The 24,086-nt window shown below is 37.7% G+C and overlaps 1 protein-coding gene across 1 annotated transcript in view; it reads left to right on the forward strand.

Annotated features, from left to right (window-relative positions):
* The window catches only part of LOC112609845 (protoheme IX farnesyltransferase, mitochondrial), a 140,490-nt gene that overhangs the window by 1,558 nt on the left and 114,846 nt on the right, over positions 1–24,086 (forward strand). Inside the window, exons 2-3 of the mRNA XM_025363005.1 lie at positions 3,771–3,904; positions 6,151–6,472. Of these exons, the coding sequence (XP_025218790.1) occupies positions 3,771–3,904; positions 6,151–6,472 (456 nt within the window). The remainder of the gene's footprint in view (positions 1–3,770; positions 3,905–6,150; positions 6,473–24,086) is intronic.

Consider the following 24,086-nt stretch of genomic DNA (forward strand, 5'->3'; position numbering starts at 1 on the left):
GAGGACGTTGGGAATTATCTTGCCCCCAGTATCTTGGATGATTAACTAATGGTTGTGTGAGGAATGCGATGCTGGTAGTGCATATTAGAGGCCAGATAAGAGAAGCCAGGGACTGCCTTTTGATCACATCCTGGAAACTTTTTTCAGTTGTCACCAACCACACACAAACTCTCTGTACCATCTGGTGATGTTGACACTGTGACTCCATGAAATTGCATTCTTCTTTTTCATAATGTTATTTTATGGCTCTCTTCTGGTCTGTGTGATCCCAGGGCAATTCATTTGACTTTTCTGGAATTGAGTTTACTCATCTGTAAAATGATGTAATTGAAGTAGGTGATCTCAAAGGTCCTGATTGGTTTGTAAAGTGGAGAGGTAGAATAGATGAAACGAGATTGGCTAGGGTTTGGTAATTGATGAAGCTTAGGGATAAGTAATGGGGGCTCATGGTACTCTTCTGCTTTTACACATGGCTGTGATTTTCTATAATGAAAAGTTGTTGTTTCTTAAAGTCCCGTGATTCTTTTTTGAATCACTTCTTTGTTACCTTCTACCATCCCTGACTGTGAATGTTCTTTGATCCTGATCCTGGGCACTCATTCTCAGAGAACTCATCCTTTTCTAGTGCTTGAAATATTTCCTCTGTATGTAGGTTTTTCCAGCATGCATCCTTCAGATTAGCTGTTTTTCTGCCTTTCCATTCTATATTGTCAGCTGTAGGTCAATTCTGCTTGACTACTATGAATTCCCCAGTTCCAATGGTGGGCTGTATATGGCCCACATGGTTTGTTGCTGCATCAGTCTTTGCAGTGGTGGTATGGAAGGAATTAATGAACAGCTTACTCCCTGAAGCTGTGAACGTAATTACCAAAAACTCTGCTAGTAAGTGGCCTGTATAACTTCCTATGATCCACTTGGAAGATTACTAAGAGAGCTTGATGGGGAAGCAGCATGGTGGGACGAGGTGGCAGAGAAGGTAACCTGGGACAGTGTTAGTGATCGAGTAGTATCATGCCTGATTTTGCTTCTAAAAGTTCTAAGTATTTTATAGCCATTTAAAAACTAGGCACAGTAGCTCACGCCTGTAATCCCAGAACTCTGGGAGGCCAAGGTCGGTGGACCACTTGAGGTCAGGAGTTCAAGACCAGCCTGGCCAACATGGTGAAATTCCCTCTCTACTAAAAATAAAAAAAAAAAAAAAAAAAGAGAAAAAAAGAAAAATAAAATTCGCCAAGTGCAATGGTGTGCGCCTGTAATCCCAGTTACTTGGGAGGCTGAGGCAGGGGAATAGCTTGAACCCAGGAGGCAGAGATTGTAGTGAGCCCAGATCGTGCCACTGCACTCCAGCCTGGGTGAAAGAGTAAGACTCTATCTCAAAAAATAAAAAAGTAAAAATAAAAAATGTCAGCATTTTTTAGTTACTTGTCTCCTTACCTAATTTTAAACGTCCTTAAAATCAGGAGCCAGTGTTGATGGTGAATAATAGATATGGTGTTATGCTTCCAGAATTTTAGTGTATAATCTTTGTGTATCTTCAAACTTAAATTTGTTTACACAAGGTTGAAATGTCTTTCAGTTTCTGGGCACTGATTCATAGAAATGTGACGTGTTTCAACTAAATGAAATGTCAGTTTCCTAACTGTTTTTTCTTCTTACTACCATTCTGTAAAATCTCAGTTTGACCCACTTAATCTTTTTTTTTTTTTTTTTTGAGATGGAGTTTTACTCTTGTTGTCCAGACTGGAGTGCAATGGGACAATCTTGGCTCACTGCAACCTCCGCCTCCCGGGTTCAAGCAATTCTCCTGCCTCAGCCTCCTGAATAGCTGGGATTACAGGCGCCCACCACCACGGCTGGCTAAGTTTTATATTTTTAGTAGAGATGGGGTTTCACCATGTTGGCCAGGATGGTCTCGAACTCCTGACCTCAGGTGATCCGCCCACTTTGGCCTCCCAAATAGCTGGGATTACAGGCATGCACCACCATGCCTGGCTAATTTTTTGTATTTAGTAGAGATGGGGTTTCACCAGGTTGGTCAGGCTGGTCTCAAACTCTTGACCTCAGGTAATCCACCCACTTCATCATGAAAGTTATTTTCCAAGGTGGTTCCAAGGCAAACACATTTTCATGTTTATGGAAAACAAGCATGTCAGTTAACTCAGGTTTGAGACTGTAATTTCAATGAAGAAGTGATTTATCTCCAGTCTAAGAAAATTGTGATGTATTTCTTGGGGTTGTGATAGTTCTCCTTCCCATAGTCCAGGTGTGCTGTTTGGGCTATCTAGTCATCAAACATTATTTCCTTATTATATAAAAGTGCTCTGCTAGCTGTTGTACAAAGGTGGTGAGTAAAGGGGAATTCTTGCCATCAAGGAACTAAAATATTAGATGATGGGAACAATTTGCATGAAGAAGTGTCATACAACATGGCATAAAGTGATAGAGTAGTTCAAAAAGACAGAAAATTTGACAGAGAGTGGCATGCAAACAAGGAAACAATAGAAACATGAGCAAATTGTGAAATGTGTGGTGTTTTTAGTGGAGGGTCATGGGCAATGTTGCTTTGGTGGGTTGTGTGAGTAATATGTATTCAGGGCCGCAGGAAGAAAACTGTTGCCTCTGGGAACGTGGATTAGAGAGGAAAGGAAGTATTGAAGGCAGGAGGACTGGCTTGAATGCTGCTGTCATTACCATAGTCCAAATATAAGATGGTAAATGTAAGATGATCAGTAAAAATGGAAAGAAGTGGGCAGATCTGACCTATACTTCAGAGTAGATTGGACTTGATGGTTGTTAGGTAATAACAGGAGAGTTCAAGATGTTCCTGAAGTCTTAAATAAGTAATGGTTTTATGTGCAATAGGGAACAGAGTAGAGATTGATTGAGCATAAAACGCTCTTACAGACATTTTGCAATCCATCCATGTAGAGACACCAAGAGAGGAGATGGAAATAGGCCCAATGACTCTAGAAATGGTTTGAAGATCAGAAATTATCCTATAATTACATTTGCTCAGGGACAATATTTAGTGTTCAGAAAGAGGGAACATGACTACCTTAAGGTGGCATACATAGCAAGAATAGACACCATCTGCAACTGAGAAATAGAATGCAGAGAACCAGGAACACTTAGTGTCATGGAAGCCATCGGGAGAATCTAGTGTTGTATGGCTTGTCGGAGGCTTCAGTAGGATGAGGACCAAGGCAGAGAAGCATTGAATTTGTTGATACTTGAGAGAAGTTTCAGTAGAATCTAAAAGCCAAATTTAGATACAACAAAAATAGCTTATTCCTAACTAGACTGATAGAGTCATACTTTATCGGGAACTGTTTCTTCTTCCTTTTTGTTGTCTTACCCTGCATAGTTAAAATGTTAACCTGAAATCTATCTATTTCAATTTATTGTCATTTATTAAGAAAAATTAATGCTTTTTATTTTCTACTTTTGAAAAATTGACTGAACGGATCATTTTATATTTTCTTGAAAAGATCTGTAGCGTGGTCATTTCAGCATTAAGTGTAATAAAGCATAGTGACCCTGAAATGAAAATTTTCCCTGGCCCTTCCGAAGGCTTACACTGACTTGAACAATGAGTAGGGCTGGTAAATTGCATTTATTCACAAATCTGGATTAGATTATTTCAAAGCTCAGAGCCATCACACAGTGTAGCACTGCATTAGTGGCTGGCTTTGCTTCTGGGGAGGTGTAGTCATCATTTGATAAGAAGTACGAATCATTTAACCTTTCTTCCACTTCTCTCTCTTTTATAGGTTGGGTAGGAGGCTGTGTCTGGTATCTTGAAAGAAGAACTATACAGGAATCCCCTCACAAGTTCTTACATCTTTTCAGGAATGTCAATAAGCGGTGGATTACATTTCAGCACTTTAGCTTCCTCAAACGTATGGTATGTTTAGAAGACCATTCTTACTCTGTTACTTTCTGCCTTTGTTTTTCTCTGTTGAGGGAATTTCAGAAATTCCTATTTAATAAAAGTTTTAAGAAATACTGTTTGAAAACAACTTTTATTTAGTGTCCTTAAATTTATCCAAATCTCTTGTTTTGATTATTCTTAACCGAAACCAGAATAATTCTGGTGTTTGAGGTTAAAAGTATGATCCTGAACTTACTGATTATGTTTAGAGAAAGACTGAAAACTTGTGGCATATTTCGACCTGGCCAAAATTGGGAAAAGCTGAACTGTTGTGATACATCTTTTAAAATTCTTTGGAGTTCTGTGACTACATCAGTAATAGAGAAATAATTGCTTTAAAAGTGTGACCTTCTCATTTTCTTTCTTTTTTTTGAGACAGTCTCGCTCTGTCGCCCAGGCTGTAGTGCAGTGGCGCAGTCTCGGCTTACTGCAAACTCCGCCTCCCAGGTTCATGCCATTCTCCTGCCTCAGCCTCCCGAGTAGCTGGGACTACAGGCACCAGTCACTACACCCGGTTAATTTTTTGTATTTTTATTAGAAACGGGGTTTCACCGTGTTAGCCAGGATGGTCTCGATCTCCTGACCTTGTGATCCGCCTCAGCCTCCCAAAGTGCTGGGCTTACAGGCATGAGCCACCACGCCCGGCCAACCCTCTCATTTTCTTAAATCAGCAGTACATTTAAAAGTCTTTTTTAACAATTGCACTTCTGAGTAAATTCAAACAATTCGACAGTTTTTATCATTTTCTCGGCATTTTATAATAGGTATTGATAACATACATCAATCCAGGTTGACTCTGTGAATTTGTGGGCAATATGGAACTTACTGTTAATTGCCAGCGAGGCCATTTGCATTTTCTCAGATAGAAAAAGGGTCGTAGAATGGCAGAATGGTAGCTGAAAACTCATAGTGCCAGCCTGAAAGAACAGCAAACTTATAATTTAAAGTCCTATTCTACATTTCTCTCATCTTTAACTTAAAACTTAAAATTAAATTAAAATCTTAATAAAACTCGATACGTTGATAAGAAATTTAAATTTCCAGAAATGTTCAGGCTTTTTAAGTTGGGGGGTCAAGGATAATGGTGGCTATTCAGAGGAGAAATTCAAATATGTGTAATGCCCTTTTTTATGTAAATAGAACTCTTCATTCATGAGTCTGTAATTCTTTATTAAGACTAATGTATGTAATTTCACATCTTTGCGATGTAATGGAAAAGGCTCTTAAATAGTTATCAGCATAGGTGGCTCCACTCCCAGGCCTGCCTATAGCTGGTTGTTAGCTGTTGATATGCCAATTTATTTCTGAGGCTTAGTTTCCTTATCTGTAAGTTAAAGAGAGAGAAAGAGAGAGAGATACTAATAATGATGTATCTTCTTTGACAACTGTTTAGAAGATTAAATGAGATATATATTATATAAAACTGTGAAGTACTTCACAAATAGTAGTAGTAGTTATTAATTTTGCTAGTAAGTGGTAGAGACTATCTGACTCTGCAGCCCACGTTCTGTCTTCATCCTGCCCTGCTAGAAAATCATTCAGCCCTGGATTATGCCCTACCACTGAGCCCCTCCCTATGCTGTTTGCCTGAGAACATGGAAGGTCAACAGGTTGACTTGGGCTCTTTCTTTTTTTGTGTGTGAGACAAGGTCTCACTGTGTCGTTCAGGCTGGGGTACAATGGTGCCATCACAGCTCAATCTCCTAGACTCAAACAATCCTTCTGCCTCAGCCTCCAAGTGGCTGGGACTGTGGGCATATGCCACCATGACCCACTAATTTTTTTTTTTTTTTTGTAGAGACATTCCCTGTGTTGCTCAGTCTGGTCTCATACTCCTGGGCTCAAGGATCCTCGGATTACAGTCATGAGCCACTGTGCCCGGCTGGGCTCTTAATTATTGAAAACTTTTTTATTGTATTTGGAATGTTAAGCCTCCAGGGCAAATTCTAGAGGAGATGGATAACAAGTAAATGTATTTTTCTTTCAAGGAACATATATTTCTATGCTTTTCTAAACTACAGAAATTGAAAACCATTACTGAGGCCCAAATTTTATTCTCCATATCTCTTAGTATAGTGATTTCCATAATTAACAGATATTAAAGCTGTGGGAAAAGCTTTCAAATAATGTAAAAGCTGAACTGATTAAAGAGATTGCTAAACAATCGTTTGAGAGCATTTGGGCCTTGGTTTTATAGTAACTTGTGCTTTTTTGTTTAGTATGTCACACAGCTGAACAGAAGCCACAACCAGCAAGTAAAACCCAAGCCAGAACCAGTAGCATCTCCTTTCCTTGAAAAAACATCTTCAGGTCAAGCCAAAGCAGAAATGTATGAGATGAGACCTCTTTCACCGCCCAGCCTATCTTTGTCCAGAAAGCCAAACGAAAAGGAATTGATAGAACTAGAGCCAGCCTCAGTAATTGAAGACTCAATAGATGTACGGAAAGAGACAAAAGAGGAAAAGCGGTGGAAAGAGATGAAGCTGCAAGTGTATGATTTGCCAGGAATTTTGGCTCGACTATCCAAAATCAAACTCACAGGTACTTTGTTTTTCTGATATACTTACTTATTTGAAACTTTATTTTTAGTTAAACAAAAAGCTCATTTTATTTACCACCCGAAAAGAATAATTTGGAACTGCAGGTCCTGTCTTAGTATTTTTCCTCTCTTCAATTTAACGGGGATTTGAAATTAAATTTTCTGAATTCTATTTACACAGAATTTTAAATAGTTTTGCATTGTAAGTATTGTACTAAAAATAGTCACCCTTTCCTTTGCAATTAAAGTTGAATGTTTATCCTGCTTATTTCCTTGTCGTTAGTGTTTTTACACTTACTGTAAAGATGCATAAGATAGTAAGTTTTGTCGACTTGAGTTCTGGAATGGGAAGAATTGCACTGCTGGGCTTGATATGAATCCACAGTGGCTACTGAGTCTCCCAGTTCACTTCTGTGGTTTGCTTCTTGTAGAGCCTCTGGGGTTGTCACAGGTCTGTGGGGATGTAGGGTGCATTTTTCCTGAAAGGAGATTTGAACCAGATTTTGTTTTTTAACCTAATTCTAGCATCTTATGCCAAATTGTATTACCATAATTAAGTTAAGTTATTATTACAGGTTGTTACAATCACCCTGGAAGTCAGGTAGAGCATCATTATTATCCCATCGTATAGCCAGACTTTGACTTAGCTTATTCTGGGCTAACCTTGTTTAGAAGGTATGTTCTGGGTCATGCTGCAACTTGGGGGAAACCTGGTTGATTCCTCTTAAATGAGAATAAAGAGACTGAATATAATGTGTGAATAGTAAGAGTAAGCCAGGCCTCTTTGAGGACAGAAAGTGGTAAATAATGTTGGAGTCAGATGAAAAGATGAGACAGGGAGGCTTGTGAGAGCAGAGAAGGATCAGGGAAAGAGTGATTTTTTTTTTTTTTTTTTTTTTTTTTTTTAAGAGACTTGAGCCTGAAATCCAGGGCAAAAGCAGGCAACTAGACAACTTCTCTCCTTAGCGACCAGCCTTACTTAAAGAAAGTTGTTTTTAAAGAAATGATGAATAGACACAGAGGGGTTGGTGAAGGAGCTAAAACGTCTTAGTAAGACTTACGTAATGTAACTCTAAGACGGTGAGATGAATTCTGTGTGATAACCTTGAAAACATGTCTCAGTGGTTTATGATCACTAAGCAAGGAATCAGCATGTTTCTAAAGAAATTCTCTTTTATCATTTACACAAGTGGCCTGAGTGTCATGCTGCTGACATGTTAAGAATGACTATAGATAAGTTATGCTTATAAGGATACCACCCCAAAAAAGAGGCCTCTCAGCCCGTAGGCATCAGATGTGGCCTGTCAACAGCAGGAGCTTCTTTGTGTGTGCCATCACTTAGCACGTCCACCCGGCAGATTAGCTCTTGTCTCTTATCGTCCCATTTCTGTCAGTTACAGCATTCTTCACTTCCTTCAGAGGGGAAACCTTAGAACCAGTCATCTTCACTTTTTGCTCTCTGCTCTCCCCTTCATCTTTAGTCTAATTTCTGTCACCAACAGAATCTTTCGTAAGGCCTATGAGATTTGCTTTCCCATCCTCATTTCTGAAGCTGCCATCCCAGTTTAGGTTAGAAACACGGGAGGCTGTTGGTTTTTGCAGCAGCTCCTCACTGTTCTTTTCTTTTGTCCTCTGCCCTGCTTACCCTGCAGTTCATGCAGCCCAGGGTTGCCGAACTAACTTTCCCATAATATTGCTTTCGATTTTCCTAGCTTATATGAGTCTATAGTTTCTCCGTGTTGTCTTCTGTTTCAACCCTGCTTAGTGTTAAAGGAACACTGTAACCTGGAATGATCAAACTGTTCCTCAGAATCAACCTTTTTTCCCTTTTCCCTGTCCCTCCACCCTACCATTTAGGCCAGTCCTTCCACCCCACCATACTTGTTCCCCCACCTCCGTGGGAAACTGGTCTGCCTGTCTTATATCCAGTCAGATCCTTTCAAGGCCTCTGTTAATCCTGCTCTTGGTCCCAGTCTCCCTTCTCAAAACTCGGAATTGACAAGCACACTTGAGTTCAGATCTTGGCTCTCACATTTACTAGCCGGTGAGACTTTGGGCAGTTCCTTAACTTTACTGAGATGATTTCCACGTCTGTAAAGTAGGAATAATAATAGATCATTTAAGAATTAAATCAAATAATGCATAGAAAGCATCCAACAGCATGCTCGACACATGGGAGACACTGCAAATTTCCAAATAAGTATAGGTAAACATTTGATTGTCTGCTTAATGTGTATTATATTTCCCCTAAGGTTGTTTTTGCCTATGGAGGGACTTGAGGTGAATGAATATTTACTCAGCAGGGAAGATGAGGAGGAGAATTTTAAGTAGAGGGAAGAGTCTTTGCAAAAGCAAAGAAGTCTGAGTTATCCTGGCACATTCAAAAAGCTGCAGGGTGACTATGAGTAGCATAGTATGACCTGAGTATCATATAGGAGAGGTGCTTATTAAGATTGAAGAGTTAGGCAGTGGTCATGTTGTCATATTGGTATGTATATCAGGCTAAAGAGTTAGACCATAGCCATGGAAAGTCCTGGAAGCTTCTATGGAGGGATATGATGACTTTATGTTTTGTCTTATTTACCTTTTAAATATTTTAAAATTTCTATTGAATTAGTATAGGCTTATTATAAAAAAGAATTCAAATAATACAGAAGCATATATTTTAAACTGAGAAAGTATCCTTTCCCACCATTCTAGATTAAAAACCCCTGTGTGAAATGTCGCCTTCTGTATATAGACACATATGCAGATAGAGCTATGGTTGTAAGTTTTCTTCCACAGAAATAGGATCATTTTAAATATATATATATACACACACACACACACACACAGTTTTGCAACTTGCCATTTTCTTATGACGTATAGTTTTCACTCACAGTATTCACAGCATACTATTCCATTGTATGGATCTGCCATTATTAACTAGTCTTCTGCAGGTAAACATTTGTGATATTTCCAGGTTTTTTGCTATTAAAAGCAATTCTGTGATTAACTTTTATGTATGTCTTTGTATACTCATGTGAGTCTGCCTTTAGGATCAGTATTTAGAAATGTAATAGCTAGCTTTGAACATTTAAATCTTTGGTGGAACAACAGATTTGTTTCTAAAAACATAGTATAATTTGCCCTTCCCCTCAACAGCATTTGGGAATTAGACTTTCTTTTCTTTTTTTTTTTTCTTTTGAGACGGAGTCTCCCTCTGTCGCCCAGGCTGGAGTCCAGTGGCATGATCTCGGCTCACTGCAACCTCTGCCCCCCAGGTTCAAATGATTCTCCTGCCTCAGCCTCCCGAGTAGCTGGGACCACAGGCGCCCGCCACCACACCCGGCTAATTTTTTGTATTTTTACTAGAGATGGGGTTTCACCGTGTTAGCCAGGATGGTCTCGATCTCCTGACCTTGTGATCTGCCCGCCTCGGCCTCCCAAAGTGCTGGGATTACAGGCGTGAGCCACCGCACCCGGCCAGCATTTGGGAATTAGACTTTCTCTGTAGAGTCCACTCCTGCATAAGCAGTGTTTCCCAGTTTTGCCAGTTTGATCATTGAAAAAGATTTTGTGTGAGTTTTCATTATTTCCATTTTGGTAAGGTTTAGCATCTTTTTTCTATTTTGATCATTTGTGTTTTTTCTTCTGTTATTTAGCTCTTATATCCTTGGTCATTCCTTATTGACTTTTTAGAATTCTTTGTAAATAAAGAAAATTAGCATTTTATACATCATATTCATTACAAATATTTTTTCTCATTTTGTCCTTTTCTTTTTTTGTGGTATTTTGTTGTTTTGTTTTGTTTTATTTTGCCCCATGGAGATTTTTGACTTTTATGTATCTGTTTTTCTCATGCTTAGAAGGGTTTCATCACCCTGTGGTTACAAAAGCATTCACTCATGTTTTCTTCTGATGTTTTCATATTTTTGCATATTCTCTAATGCTTTGAAACCATCTGGATTATATTTCAGTGGAAGGAATAGGCTTGATTAAGAAAACTGCTGTGGGTAGTACTATAGAGCAAGGATCACCTGTTTTTGTAGATGCAGTTTTAGTGGGACACAACCACGCCCACTTGTTCTGAGCATAGATCATGCTGCAGTGACGGAGTTAATTGCAACAGAAACCTTGTGGCCTGGGAAGCCTGAAATGTTTACTATCTGGCCTTTACAGAAAAAGTTTGCTGACCTTCTATCGGAGAGCACAGACTAGTGAGAGGCAAGAATGATGGCAGACAAATAGTGGTGGTTAACTGAGAAACAACTTGGGCCTGAACTGAGGCTGTGGTGGGGAAAGAGAACAAGGGAGAGAGAGAGAGAAAGATAGATATAGAGAGAGAAACATTAAGGGAACTGAATGAGTAGGACCTTAGCTTGATGAAGTGGATTGCTAAGGAGACATGAAATAAGAGCTGAGAGCATGGAGCTGCAGAGAGTTTGAATACCTTGAGGTGAAGCAGGTATTTTCCAGCTTCATGGGCCCTTTTGTCATTTATTATTCTAGGCTCTATCCTGCTCTCTGAGAGAGAGCAGAGTGAGCCGTCTTCTGGAGTGAAGATTCCCTGCATTCAAATCCTGGCTTTGGCTAGCTGACTGACCTTGTGCAAGTTTTAGAATCTCACCGGCCTCAGTTTACCCATCTGTAAACTAGGGATAATAATAGTACTTCCTTCATAGGGTTGTTCTGAGTAATAAGTGAGTTAACATTTGCAAATGACATGCAAGTGCCTAGTACATGTCAAGAACTATACACATATTTCTTAAAAAATAAATTTAATACCTGGCTACCCCCATTGGCCTTTGGATTTACCGCCCCTGCTCTAGACACGATTACGGGGTTTTAGGATGAAAAACTAGATGAATGGTGGTATTGAGACTTAAGAGTGTAAATATGGAAGAAAGAAAAGATTTAAAGAAAACATGATGAGTTCAATTTTGGACAAGTGGAATTTGAGTTGCTACTGGCATATCCAGTGGGGCAGGGGGCTGTGAAAGGCAGGAGCTCCGAGAGAACATGAGGCTGGAAGAACCAGGGGTCTTCAGCCTGGAGCTGGCAGTGAGGTCATAGTAGTAAATGGTGTTACCGAGGATCAGTGTGTGGAGTGACCATGCTGATGGTCACCAGAACTTTGGAGCATATCCCCTTTTAAGGATCGGATAAGGTATATAATGGACCCGGCAAGGAAATAAATGGTCAGAGGGAGGAAGACCGGAAAAGACCCTGTCACAGAAGCCGAAAGACTAGATCCAGTTCATAAAGGGCAGTGATCTGGACTGGATGTCAAATGCTGGAGGTCTCCTGAGAAGCCTGGCCGGTGAGAGTTATTTTATTTGCCAATTAGGAAGTCAGTGTTGGCTGGTTGCTAAATCAGAGAATAATGATTGCTGTGTCTTCTTAGAGTCTTAAATGAGCTGCTTTAAATAATTCATTTTAAAATAATTTTAAGTTTATTATCATAATGCTTGTTTCATTAGAAACACAGGAAAATAGGATAACTTGTTTAAGATCAACTTTTCTCTTGGCCACATCTTCCTTTCCTTCATACTGGCTATTGTATTATTTCTCCTTTTATGTAGCTTATATGGTTATAAATCTGAATTGTCATTCCAGATGCAGGGTTTGATATCTAAAACATACTATCTGAAATCTCAAGAAATTAATAAATTATCTAATAGTACATACTGTGATGTGTAGTGTACATCAACTCATTGGCTTCCAAATGTCAGCATGGTGATGTACCCTCATGGTGGGCTTCTTAAAACAGTGATTCCTGGCCACTGTTTCCACTGATTCAGATCCCCTAGGGCTGGGACAGGACCCAGAGATATGCATGTCTGACGAGGACACCAGATGATTCTGATGCAGGTGGTCCTAGACCACACTTCGAGAAAGCGAAGTAGGTGTTAGGCAGACAGCGAGTACCAGTCCCAGACCGAGTGGTCTGATTGAATGTGGAGTCAACTCACCTAGTGAGAGCCAGCAGAGCCGGTCGCTACCACTGGCAGCAGGAAAAGCCAACTGGGCAAAATCTGGACCACACAAGAGAGGCATGCAAAGCAAGACAGATGCACCACAGAAAAGGGGAGCAGCCTCACCTACACACACAGATGGAAAGGTCCCAGGGCAGTAAATTTCCCTTGTATTATTTTATATATTCCACGCCCCAGGTTTCTGGATGAACTAATTGAATTAAAGTCATTTCCTTCTGCTTGTTCCATTTAAAGAAGCAGCACCCTTTGAGTGACCCCTACCCTCTTATCTGACCTTTTACCTCTCTATTTAGTTTATTACTAGAAGTCACGTGTGTCTTAGAGTCAGCAGGATTTTTTATTTAAGAAAATACCTGATATCTGTCAATTGATTTCTTTTGGACTCTTAACATCTCGCAGAATTCATTTATAGCTAATGATAGCCGAGGCAGAAATATCTGGGAGTCAGCGATCCCTTTCCTAGAACTAGCCTTTCTTTCTTTGCCTTCTTTTGTTTATAGCTGCAATATACAGAGGATAATTAACTGTAGAATAAGTGAAGGGCCATATAGTACTCATTTCATCTGTGGGATAGAAGGTAGCAGCAGCCTGATGCCTTGGCATTTAGGCCAGGATAGGAGCCAAACATTTGCTAGTGCTAATGCCATTTAAAGATTTTTTTTTTTTTTTTAAATGAAGGGAAGTAAGACTGAGATTATAAAGAAGGAATAATATGTCTCCCTTGAGTTTCTCTTGCCAACTGAGCTATTTACAATATGTTTTTGGAGTTCATTGCATGGACCACACTGGGGTAAAGAAATTTTATTTGGATTAGGATCATAAGAGGCTTTGGTGACTCAACTGAGTTTATACTTAATATAGGTCAGTAAAAAGCAGAACTTTTTTCCAGAGGAACATCTGTGCTGAAACGCTGCAACACGTTTTTTGAGACCAGGACACTGAAATAGATTATTTATTGGAACCAATAGATGATGCTGTTGATGGAACTGATATGAAATATGGTCTATCAATTTATAAATTTTTTTCTCCTAGAGCCTAGAATGCTGTTTTTTATTAAAAGAGAAAAGCAGAAATGGAGGATACACATTCATTTTAATCACTTGTATAGTTTAAGAAGTCAACTTACTGTAATCTTCAGTTATTAAATATTTGTATTAAGGGGTTATTAGCATTCACTCAGTATGAAATGACTGAATTACTATGATTTCTTGAACTTTATTTTTTGAAATAAGTACCTTAATAATGATATACTTACTAAATGTTATAGTATTATTTTTATTTATACGACTAATAAGTATTTATTTTTAGAAAAAATAGAAAATACAGATAAGCAAAAAGAAAAGATTGAAATCCTCCTATAATTTCACTATCTCAAAATAAAACCATTTTGAATATTTTGGTATATTCTCTTCCAGAAATTTTTTCTATGCATCTCGTATGTTTTTGCTTTATAAACAAATATACGATCATAGTGTAAATGCCTTCTGTGATTGAAAAAAATTAATATTCTGCTCATGTCTTTTTGTGTATCAACATGTTTACCCTGTTTTTAGTGACTTTTAAAATTTAAAAGTAGCGTTTTCTTAAAACACAATCACATAATATACAGAAAGTCCCTTCAGGCCATGCAATAACCAGGGTTTTTATTCTTTTTGAGAAAAAGTTTCGCTCTTGTCGCCCAGTCTAAAGTGCAATGGTGTGATCTTGGCTCACTGCAACCTCCGCCTCCCGGGTTCAAGCCATTCTCTTGTCTCAGCCTCCTGAGTAGCTGGGATTATAGGTGCCTGCCACCATGCCCAGTTAATTTTTGTATTTTTAGTAGAGATGGAGTTTCGCCATGTTGGCCAGGCTGGTCTTGAACTCCTGACCTCAGGTGGTCCACCTGCCTCAGCCTCCCAAAGTGCTGGGATTACAGGCGTGAGTTACCATGTCCAGCCAATAACCAGGCTTTTTGCATGCAGTTTTTTAGCCTTTATCTGTGCATAGTGTGTGTTTTAATATTAGCAGTACAGCCTCTGGAGTCAGACTGGCTGGGTTGGAATCTCTGGTCTACAATTTATTGGCTTTGTGGTTACAGGCACATTTTTTTTCAAGTCTCTAAGCCTTGGTTTACTTGTCTGTACAATGGAGATAATCCTCCCAGAAAGGATTATTGTGATGATTATAAGCAATAATGTAAGCAAATGATTCACTGCCATATCCAGTAAATGTTCAAGAAAGGTTATTATTACATTAGTGCATAGATGGTTTCTATTTTGTTTGTTTTATAAAAATGGGGTTATATTACATGTTTTGTTTAGTTATTTGCTTTCTTCACTAATTGGTATATCTTCCTCATACTTCCTCATCAATACAATTAAATCTGCCTTCTCTTTTTAAAGATTGAGAGTATTCCATACTATAGATATATTTAGTTTATTGAACCATTTCCTTATTAATGGACATTTAAGTAGTCTCTTACTTCTTGTTATTAAAAATAAAGACTTGTAATATCATTTTACATATATCCTTTTATGTATTTTTTTCTCAAAGTTAGCTGTATGGAAGTATACCTTTATTTTTGATGGGTATATAGCATGCCATTGCATAGTTATACCATAATGTATTTATTTATTTCTCCTGTTTTAGATGTTTTTTATTTTATTATCCTTATTATTATAAATAGTACTATAATAAATAAGCTAAATCTATAATGATTTTCTTAGGACAAGTGTATATAAGTGGCCTTGTTAGGTCAAAGGGTATGCATGGTTTTAAAGCTTTCAGTTTTCATGAACAGATTCCCCTCAAGAAAAGTTGCACCAATTCATGCTAGCCACCTCACCATATCTTCACCAATGAATGCTTGACGATAATGTATTTTTCTGAATAACTCTGTCAATTCAGTGTGTGAAAGTACACTTAGGTTTTTAATTTTGTACTTAATTCTGATGAGGTTTTATATTTGTCATATGCTGAGTGGTGATTTGTATTGCTTTGTTAATGGCCTGTTTGCCTCCCAGCCTTCTCTTCTGTGCTCGTCTTTGTTTATTGTTTGTAAGGATTCTTTATATATTAAAGATTTGATCTCATTATATATATCTGTCACAAAAGTCTTATGTTGTTTGTGTCTTGTTTTCATTTATCTTTGTTATTTGATGTAACCAAAGCTATTTTCTTACAAGTTTCTGGTTTTTATACCATGCTTAGGCTTTCCCATATGAAGATTTTGTAAATACAGTATTTATCTGCATTTTTAATATATTTTTATGATTTTATATTTTATAATAAAATTGATTATTGATAAGAAATGTAGTTTGGTCAGTGGTATAAGATAGAGATATTGCCAGTTTTTAATAAATCATTAACCAGTGTTTGAATGTTCTATTCACAAAGAATTTATGAAGCTGTATACCTGGAATAATACCTCAATTCTGCTAATATTTTAATTGGGATTTCAATGTTTATTCGGGGATGAATTGAGAACTTTACCGTTACGTCAGCTTCATTTATACAAGTCTTCTTTTATGCCTCTTGAGTTTCATAGTTTTACTTAAATAGATCAGTACATGTATTGATAAATGATTTTGGAAGTATTTAAACATTTTTTTTCAGTTGATTATTTCTTGAGTTTTTCAGGAATACGGTGAAATAATGATCAAGTTATCTCCTTTTTCATGTTTATGCTAATTATTTCATTTTCTGGTAATTGCCTCTTTGTTGTACTTTCTCTGCTTGCTTTCTTCATTATAATTTTCTGCTTCATTCCGAAGGGTCTTCTGAAATGTGTTATGTAGAGTGCTGACTTGATTTTGTGCCATCTACTTTTTATTACATCTCGTGACTTTTAACATTCTGCTATGGCAGTTTTTGTTTCTTGTACTACTTTTCTTAACCTACTTTGTTTCATGAGCTTTACTTTTTTCTAGAGTGTACAAATTTACTTGTTCTGTTCATTCAGCTGATGTTTGTTGAGCATCTATTATATTCCAAATATCCGCTTCTGAGTGTTGTGGACAGAATAAGGTGCAGGTGACTGACACAGTCTCTGCCCTGATAGGTCTTACTCTTCAGGAGTTTATAGTCTAGTGGGTCTGTGGTACATCTTTTTAAAAATATGTTCAGCCTCTTCTTCCATGCTACTTTTTTTTTCTTTTATACTGTAGAATCTTTTTTAATGAGTCACACTGATTCGTTTTACCTCTCTTTATCTTTCTCTATTCTGGCAAGAAGACAACACTATCCAGACAGTAGTTACACCCCAAATGAATGTAAGCTTCATGGGGTGGGGCATTTTGTCTGTTTGCGCTGTTCTGTCTTCTGTACCTACAGCAGTGCCTGGCACATAGTAAGCGCTCATTATGTGTCGATTGAACGGATGCAGGGTTGGGTTTGTATTCATCACCTAACAGTTTCACTTGTTGTTGGAGTTCTCTCTCATTTTAAGTGAGAGGAACCAAGGCCATCAGTTTGCATTCACTGGTTTAGCAGTCCTGTGGCCTGATGGAAACGAGGAGGGCACAAGCAGTGAGGGAACTTTTTCTCCAAAAGGTTTTTTTTATTTACCATGTTTCTGAAACAACAGTGCCAATGTCCTGTTTCCCAAATCTGGGTTTTAGTGTCATCTGTTTCTCCTCTCTGCATATGGTATGTCTGTGTCCAGCCTCTTCTCTGGTGCTGTGGCCTGCTGAGTTGGAAGAATACCACAGTGTGCCAAAGTATGGTGGCAGTGGGTGGCTTGCTACACTGTGTGAAGCCATCAGAAAAGTGTTCTCCCTTGTCTCAGTGAGAATTATATCAAGGTGAGGCCCTGCTTTCATTTTTTCATGACCCTCTACTGCTTTCTAGCCCTCTAGCTATGATGTAGCTGCCTCTCAGCTCTCCTACACTGTGGTGACAAAGGGGCTTTCTGAGGAGTGGGCTCATCTGGCCATGGTTCACCCTGGCTTCTGTCCTTGCTCCTCACCAGGAAGGAATAATGAGTATGGTTAGAAGAGCCTTGATTGCCCATATTTATTTCCCATATTTATCCATTCCTTATTGGTAGCTATTTATGTAGTATATTCTTTTGCTATTTAAATAATGAATGTAGTGACTCAGCCCTCAGTAACTGTCTTCAATTTAGTCTCATCTGTCCTTTATTTAACAAATGCTTCTTGAGGTTTTTAGTATCCTGTCTTTACCTAATTTATTGCTGATGCAGATTTTTCTTCGATTTTCATTTTTATTCCATCATTTCAGTTGGTTTCTGTGGGGCTGGGGCTCTACAGATACTTTAGCCAATGTTCCAATTTAGACAAAAAAAAAAAAAAAAAAAAAATTTAGCTAGGCTACTCTGTTTTCTGATGATTTAGTTGTTAAGATGGGATTTAACTGCCTTAAGTTCAATATGATTTTAATTGAACTGGTTGTAAGTATAAGATGTTGTGGTAGATGCTAGGGGAAGGTAAAGATAAATTTTGTAAGAATAATAATCACTCTCAAAATATATTGAGAACTTTAAAGAGGAAGAAAAAAAACTAAGTTGAGAATTGATTCAACATCACATAAGTGAAAATTTGAAAATAAATGACTTAAGTAAAGGGTTTATTATTTCATGTGTCAAGGATTCTGAGGTTCCGAGTCTGGAGCTGGTGCTTAAGGATGTTGCCAACATACCTGGTACCTTCTTTGTCTGTTATCATTAGCTTGTGGTTTTTGTCCTCAGGACCACAAGATGACTTCCATACCCTCATCATCATGTTGTATTCTGAGCAGAAAGAAGAAATGAGGGGAAAATGTGGAAAGGCAGAAACCTCCTTATAAGACTTTGCCTCTTAATTTGGGAGGCAAAGTTCTTCATAGGAACTTATTATATCTTATTGGCCAGGAGTGTGCAACATGGCTACCTCCAGCTGCGAGGGAGGTTTGAAAGTAAGGCATAATTCTTACATCTATCATTTTAAAAGCCCAAATATCTTAAATTCAGCCTAGTCAACTCTGACAGTAGCCAACTTCTCTGTCTTGATAGCCCTCACTGGGCTCTCTCATTATGCAGTACATCCCCTTCTTGGAGGAGGACATGAAACTGCCTGCCTCTTCCCTACCCAGTTTTTCCAAAGAAAAATACAATACCACTCTGTAGTCTGCTCTGCGACTACCACCACACATGTGTGCTTCAAATGCAGTATATTTAAATGAAGACTGACTTGCCAGCTTGGCATTTACTTTTCCATTAGCGGTTGTGAATGTGTACTAATCTGGCAGCAGTTTCTCCCTATCATCTTGATAATCAAATACACATTTGGAGACTCCTGGTTTGGGTTGGGTTGTATGTAGTCAGTACTGGACTGTACAACAGAGGAAAGCCAGCTAGCCCAAGTGTACGTCTTCATGAAAAAGTGTTGGTGGATGATGGAATTTCAGCCAAACCAGAAAGCAAGCCAGGTGGCAAAGCTGTTAGTGAATGTTGAAGGAGTTGAAGATCACCGTAAACTTTCCTGTCTTTCACTTCTTGTTGCATTCCAGTAGTTGTTGAGGGTTTTGCCTTCTTGCTCAGTTTTCTTCTTTATCCAAGATTCTACCATCAACCTAGAAAACTTCACTATTCCTAGGAGTTCTCAAACTTCATATGCCATCTGAGATGCTTGTTATAATGCAAATGTTTAGCCGTCACCTCCATAAATTCCTTCACTCTGGGTCTGGGGTAGGGTCTAGAATTGTATGTTTTAATGGTCCCCATAACATACTTTGAGACACACTCTTCTAATCTGTAGAACTGATTCAACACTGTCTCTCCTAGCTCTTCTTTACTCTCAGCACACTGCCTTGCTTCCCATTACTCACAAGAATGTTTATTTCCCATTAAGAGAGACCTCTGCAACTTACAGCTAACGTAGTTTATCTGAATTCTTACTTTTTTTTGTTTTTTCTCTCCTCTGCCTGTTCTCCCCTTGTCCCCTTCAGTGGATGGCACTTTTAGCCTGACACCTGGGGTCCTCTAGATTCTGCACGTCCAAGCAGATCTCCCTCTATCTACTATGTGGAGAGAATGTTATCTGAATCACTCGAGGGAAGCAAATGATTGCCTCTCAACCTGCAGGTCAGACTTGCCTGGGTACTTAATCATCATTTTGGGTTTTATGAAGGGCTTGGTTTTTACTTCAAAGCAAAACATTGTAGCATCTTATTTATTAAGATTAAGGAATGAAACACTTAAGATAAATGAATTTTAGAAGAATGTTGCAAGATTGTCTCAAGTTTTTGCTCAACTGTTTATTTGTTTATTTTGGAAAATAAACAAAAAATAAACAAATAAACAAATAACAAAACAAATAAATTAAAAAACTGTTTATTTTGGAAAACCTTTCCAAAACGTATATAAAGTTTTAAATTTACTGGTAGCTTTAAAAAATATATTAAATAAGAAGGAAGAATGGTAAACTTGACAATTAAGAAAGAAAAGAAGAATGCTGCATGTCAGTGAGCTTTTACAAGGATGCAGAGATGCATTTTTGTTCATAGTTACTTTGCGATATTTTATCTGTAGATGGAGAGTGACTCTTTGGAGCACTCTCTCAGCCTGTGGATTTTGTGCTTTCTGTAGCCTCTGTCTCAAACGCGTATACCTCACCATCTTCCGTGTTTGCCAGATTAACTCCTTTTTTTCCTTCAGTCTTCAACTTTGACATCACTTTTGGGAAGCCTTCTGAGTTTGGAGGTCCTTCTATGTTCAGAGTTCCTCACCTGCTGAATCACTGTCACCTTGTGTTGTAATTCATGCCTGTTGACTTTTCTGAATCTTTATCAGGGTGAAAGCCCCAAGATGGCCGGGACCACATCTATCTTGTTGACTATTACATTCCCATTGCCCAGCACAGTGCCTTGCAAATAATAGGTGCTCAAAAAATAGTAGCTCAATGGAGAAAAGAAGTGTAGCGATCTAGCTTGCCACCATTTGTAGAATTTTGAACAGCTTAGCCTTTTAATTACAAATAATTATTTTACTGTACTGTAGTACTTTAGTGGTTAGTGATGACTGAAAAGCATTGTATCTAAACTGTTAGGCAGCTGTGCATTTATAGTTACTTGATCTGCTTTTCCCAGTGTCTCTTTCAACTGCTGTGTTTGTGTCTTGAAGTTTTTAGTCGGTTACGTGATTTTTGTATTCAGGATAATTGTGGAGGATTGGAGATAGCCCCACTGTGTTTGTCATAAAGTTCATCAAATTCGTGAAAACTACCGATGGAAGCTCAGAGGGATCCGCAGAGACTTTGCTTCATTCTGTTATCAGTGAATTGCTATTAGGTTTGACAAACTATTGATTTTCAGTTTCGTTTAAAGGAACAGCAACACCAATAAGGGAATTCTTTTAGTTGTTCATCATCTCAAAAATATTTCTAAAAGATTCTTGCTAGAAAGCTCCTTTGAATGCTTAGAATGACATAAGCATCATTCTTGCCTAAACAATTAATAAGAATAAATGAAAATTCCCAAAGAAAAAGAAAACAATGATACATTAATATATATGTATGCAGTTAGGTCCAGATGTAAATCACAAGTGAGTAATTGCACAGAAATTGCATCCTAAGTAGGTATTTCAAGGAAGTTGATTCTTCTGCAGTATTTTCGAGATTTAAATAAATGTAAAAGCATTATGGCATTTTACTGATTTGTTACATGTGTTCTGCAAAATAAGCACAGGTAGCTAAACACTAAATACCATCAAAATCAGAATGATACTCGAAATGGAGACTTAATTCTTTATTTTAAGTGTTTATCTTGTACAATATGCTCTCTGGATAATCACAATGGTAATTTTGATATGAAACTGAGATAAAGCTTTATTTTTGTGAAAACTGTCCAACTAACAATTTCTTTTCACCAAACTCAGTTTTGAAACTACATATTTCTGCTTCTTAAAAGTTTCCGTTTTATTCATCAGTTTTAGTTTACAGGCACCAGCTTTATGGAATTTTTTTTAGTTAATTAAAAAGGTTATAAATTCTTGGTTATTGAGTATATGAAGTAAATTGAGTTTATTGAGAAGAACAAACTAAAAGCAGGATGATAAGGTAAGAAAGCTCTTTGGTTCAAGGAAAAGCTATAATTGAAAGAACAAGATTAGGATGTCACTCAGTGTTGCAAAATTAGCTTAATATAAACAGCTTTTTTTATTTGTCAAGCCTGATAGATACTTCATTTTCCTTTTTCTGAATGCTAACTGTAAGTGTAAACCAAATGCTTCCTGGTGAACTGCCTTGGTGACCATACTTAAATGCTTCATTTCGGTGTCATTGTTACTTAGTAAATTTGAAGGTATGCGATTTAATTTGGTCCTAGGACTTTCAGTGTAACTTTCATCATTAATCGTATGAAAAATAAGAAAGGAAAACAGGAAGCCCTAATAAATTCTTACCTTTGCAGCTGTGATGTTAAAAACCTGTATTAAAAGTTTTATCTTTTGAACCAGAAGTGGTTATAGTTTGTAATCAGTTAGGCCCCTGATTGATATCTTTTAACGTGGCTGAGAAAAAAAAAATACCATGTCTCATGTCAATTGACTTTTCATCTGAACTTAACAATAAGCATGAGAATTACCACCTTCTGTGATATGTCTGTTGGGAAGACAACTATATTATGTGGTTCACAGAATGCTGCCTAGCTGTGAAGCCTAAAAAACTCACTTAAGTTAGAAATTCAACTATTCAAAGTTTAAGGTGCCAATAAAAAAGAGATGAAAATCATTAAGTACAGCTGTTTAGTAAAAAGTACACTCTCATTTAAAAATCAAAAAAGACTTAACTCCTTCCTCTGAATTAAGTTACACGATTTTGAACTTTGAGATCTACTAACAAAAGCTTAACTCCATTGCTTCAATGCACACATAAACAAAACCACATACAAATTCATTAACTGCCTACTCTTGGTCAGCTTTCCACGTTAAACAGCTTTAAAGAGATTACATCTCAAGTTTATGGGACTTGGATTACAATGTTCCATAGTATCTGCTATCAAGGATAATGAGATATAATAGATTACAAGGGTAATTTGAAATCTATAGAGAATCTCAGTCTCATTTAGCCAGTGGCTTTACTCTTGCTACCAAATCTTTCATCAGAATTGATAGTTATCCAAATTGACTTTTTGGACTTTTGTTTTTTCTCTTAGTTCTTTTGTGGCCAGTGCTAACAAATAGTGAGGCGTTAAGAGACAGAGAAAGAAGAAAAGGAAGATATAGCTGACCCATTTTTTAATGTAACCTTTACAGTTATTTTTAGTTGATGATTTTAGAAAATTAAGTATAGTCATTATGCTTATGCACAAAGACCAATAGTCTCAAAGTACTGAGACTTAAAAAAAAAAAAAAAATTCTTGATAAAGCTGCTTCTCCAAAAAAACCTCTTACGTGTTGGAAAAGGCAAAACATTTCAAGTGGTTTACTGCTGCCCTGCAAAGTATGCTGTGAGGTTAGAACTAGGGGCCTGGCTAAATTTGTACTGCAAGTCCTGTAAAAGCCTCCATTTATGGGTGACAGATAAAGCCCCCTCTGTTGCAGAAGTAACAGCATGCATAGCAGGGCTGCGTCTGCCCACCCCCAGTATGGGGCTCCCTCTGTGACTCCTTCCAATTCCCCCTTAAAATCTGTAGACGAAGAAGTGTTATCATGGATCCTATGCTAAGGATACAGTGTTAAAGCCTGTCTTGCCTGCTTTGTGATTTTGTGATCAACTAGGTGATTGTGTGTTTGTATGTGCTTCATTCCTTTAGTTAGTGGAATTTTCTTTTTCTGAAAATGAGTCTCTGTAGTACTTCACTAAAGAATATTCTGGCTGGGCATGGTGGCCCATGCCTGTAATCCCAGTGCTTTGGGAAGCCGAGTCAGAGGTGGAGGAATCACTTGAGGCCAGGAGTTGAAGGCTGCTGTGAGCTCTGATTGTGCCACTGCACTGCAGTCTGGGTGACAGAGCAAAACCCTGCCTCTGAAAAAAAGAGAAAGCCAAATATTACACATAAACCATATGATTCTCTTGATTAGACCTTGGTAGATTTTACTACCAGTAATTTGCATATGGTCCTGCATATAGAAAATCAGACTTTGTACCTACAATTGCTTGCTTTGCTTTTTTTTTTAGAGCCAGGTCCTCCAGTTTGTTAGTCCTGTACTTTATCAGTAAAAAGAACTTTAAGTGTATTTAGGTATAATATTTATGCTATATATAAATATATATAATATAAATGAATATATATAAATAAAATTCATGTATTCTTACTCTGATATATTCATTTTAAGATATGCAAACTGTGGGTTTAAAAAGAAAGGGTTAAAAAATTAAACATAAGTGAAAGTTCTCCTGTTTTCTTACCGTGTCCCTGAGGTATCCACACCTTTCTTTGAAGTGCAGTATTTTTGAGATTTAAATAAACGTAAAAGCATTTTGGCACACTAAAGTGCTTTGCAAATGTAAATTTTGTTTTTATCATTATTATTTGTAATGGTTAAGGGTTACTATCTGCTCACTCCCCTGAAGGAGACAGAGAGATAACTTAGATTATAATACAGTAGCATAAGGAGTATGGTGTGAAGTGTTTTGTTGTTTCTCTAAATTCTTTTAGGCATTACTTTGAAATATAGAGTCCAAGTGTAGTGGCCAGAGAAATATTTGATCTAGAATTTTAT

The sequence above is a fragment of the Theropithecus gelada genome, chromosome 16 (assembly GCF_003255815.1).
Source record: "Theropithecus gelada isolate Dixy chromosome 16, Tgel_1.0, whole genome shotgun sequence".
In the NCBI taxonomy this organism is placed as follows: domain Eukaryota; kingdom Metazoa; phylum Chordata; class Mammalia; order Primates; family Cercopithecidae; genus Theropithecus; species Theropithecus gelada.